The sequence below is a fragment of the Tamandua tetradactyla genome, chromosome 23, assembly GCF_023851605.1.
Source record: "Tamandua tetradactyla isolate mTamTet1 chromosome 23, mTamTet1.pri, whole genome shotgun sequence".
Lineage (NCBI taxonomy): Eukaryota > Metazoa > Chordata > Mammalia > Pilosa > Myrmecophagidae > Tamandua > Tamandua tetradactyla.
In genome coordinates this window covers 41,443,937-41,446,102 of record NC_135349.1, presented here as the reverse complement: position 1 = coordinate 41,446,102, position 2,166 = coordinate 41,443,937, and the positions used below count along the sequence as shown (strand labels likewise).

At 47.3% G+C, this 2,166-nt stretch overlaps 1 protein-coding gene across 1 annotated transcript in view; it reads left to right on the top strand.

Moving 5' to 3' along the window:
* The window catches only part of GPR139 (G protein-coupled receptor 139), a 38,680-nt gene extending 37,447 nt beyond the window's left edge, over positions 1 to 1,233 (top strand). Inside the window, exon 2 of the mRNA XM_077140266.1 lies at positions 299 to 1,233. Within this exon, the coding sequence (XP_076996381.1) occupies positions 299 to 1,233 (935 nt within the window). The remainder of the gene's footprint in view (positions 1 to 298) is intronic.
* Positions 1,234 to 2,166: the final 933 nt, after the last annotated feature.

Genomic DNA, 2,166 nt, shown 5'->3' with positions numbered 1-2,166 from the left:
GTGTGACTCTAAAGTTCCTTAAGCTCTCTGAGCCAGTTTCAACTCTAAAGAGCACCACCTCTCATAGTTGCATGAAGAATAAACTACAATAAAAGGGCACAACTCTGTAAAATAATGTCCAGATGTTTGTATGAGACACAATTGGTAACATGAGAAGGTCCCCTAAAAGCTTTGGTTCCATCCCTTTGACTTTATGGGAATGCCCCAAGAAACATACTTAGAGAGATGGCTCAGGTCTCTAAGGTACCAAGAGGTCATCTTTGCTTTAAAGATAAACCAGATTCTCTTCCCTCCACAGCAAACATCCTGACGGTGATCGTCCTATCTCAGCTGGTGGCCAGAAGGCAGAAGTCCTCCTACAACTATCTCTTGGCCCTTGCTGCTGCTGACATCCTGGTCCTCTTTTTCATCGTGTTTGTGGATTTCCTGTTGGAAGATTTCATCTTGAACATGCAGATGCCTCCAGTCCCAGACAAGATCATAGAAGTCCTGGAGTTCTCATCCATCCACACTTCCATCTGGATCACTGTTCCACTAACAATCGATAGGTATATCGCCGTCTGCCACCCACTCAAATACCACACGGTCTCCTACCCAGCCCGTACCCGGAAGGTCATCCTAAGTGTTTACATCACTTGCTTCCTGACCAGCATCCCCTACTACTGGTGGCCCAACATCTGGACAGAAGACTATATCAGCACCTCCATGCATCACATCCTCATCTGGACCCACTGCTTCACCGTGTATCTGGTGCCCTGCTCCATCTTTTTCATCTTGAACTCAATCATTGTGTACAAGCTCAGGAGAAAGAGCAATTTTCGCCTCCGTGGTTATTCCACAGGGAAGACCACCGCCATCTTGTTCACCATTACCTCCATCTTCGCCACCCTCTGGGCGCCCCGCATCGTTGTGATTCTCTACCACCTCTACGGGGCGCCCATCCAGAACCGCTGGCTGGTGCACATCATGTCCGACATCGCCAACATGTTGGCCCTTCTGAACACGGCCATCAACTTCTTCCTCTACTGCTTTATCAGCAAGCGGTTCCGTACCATGGCGGCTGCCACTCTGAAGGCCTTCTTCAAGTGCCAGAAGCAGCCCGTACAGTTCTACACCAACCATAACTTTTCTATAACAAGTAGCCCCTGGATCTCGCCGGCCAACTCTCATTGCATCAAGATGCTGGTGTACCAGTATGACAAAAATGGAAAGCCTATAAAAGTATCTCCGTGACCCCATAGGTTTGGCACCTGGTGCCTCCGTGTAATCCATTTCCAGGTGGGAGGGAGTCCCATCCTATGGCTGAACAGCTCTCCTCCCGAGTGCTAACCTGATTTCCTGTCTCCAAAGACACAGCAACTCTCAGGCTGGTTGGTAGATGAGAAAAGATGGACGAGAAGAAAGAAAAGCATGAACATTGTTTTTATTTGTGTATTCATTCTCACAAAGCCAAGTTGACAGCAAAAGTTCCTACCAGTTTGAAGATGCCATCTGAGGTTGTAAGGGTCATATCCTGTGGCCAGTAAGGACATACAGTAGAGAAATAGCCTGTGACTTAACCCTGGCACCATCCACAGTGACTGCTCATTTATGTCACACACCAGCCACAGTAGCACTCTTCTCCCAAAAGTTGTCACATCCATCACTTTGCTGTGCTGTTCCCAGTAGCTAACAATGCCAGCTGGCTCTGGACTTTTCCTAGGTGCCCTTTGTCCTAGAAAGGGTTGTGACCTTGAAGTGGCCCTGGCACCCCTAGCTGCCGAATGACACTGTGGGAACAGAGGAGTGTTGAATCTCATCCAAACTCTGGCCAGAACTTCTGCAGAAAGGCTCCAAACCTACGTGACAATGACCTTCAGACCTGGCGTCTAAGATGTAGTCTTTCCATTTGCCGTTATGTATAGATTTTATCTATCTCCTCCAAAACATAGACCCCCACCTACTGTGTGGGGGGAAAGGAGGAATTCTTGAGCCCAGAAAAACAAAAAATGAAGCCCACTCTTGCCATTGTTTTGATCCATCCCATATCAGCTGTGTACTATTTCTTTATTTAAAAAAAAAAAAAAAAAAGCTTCTTGTTGCAATGCAGTTCAAGCTTCCTGGAGAAGCCTTTTATGCATAGAGTTGCCAACCCTGCCTCCTTGCTTACTGAAGCCCTCAACAAAT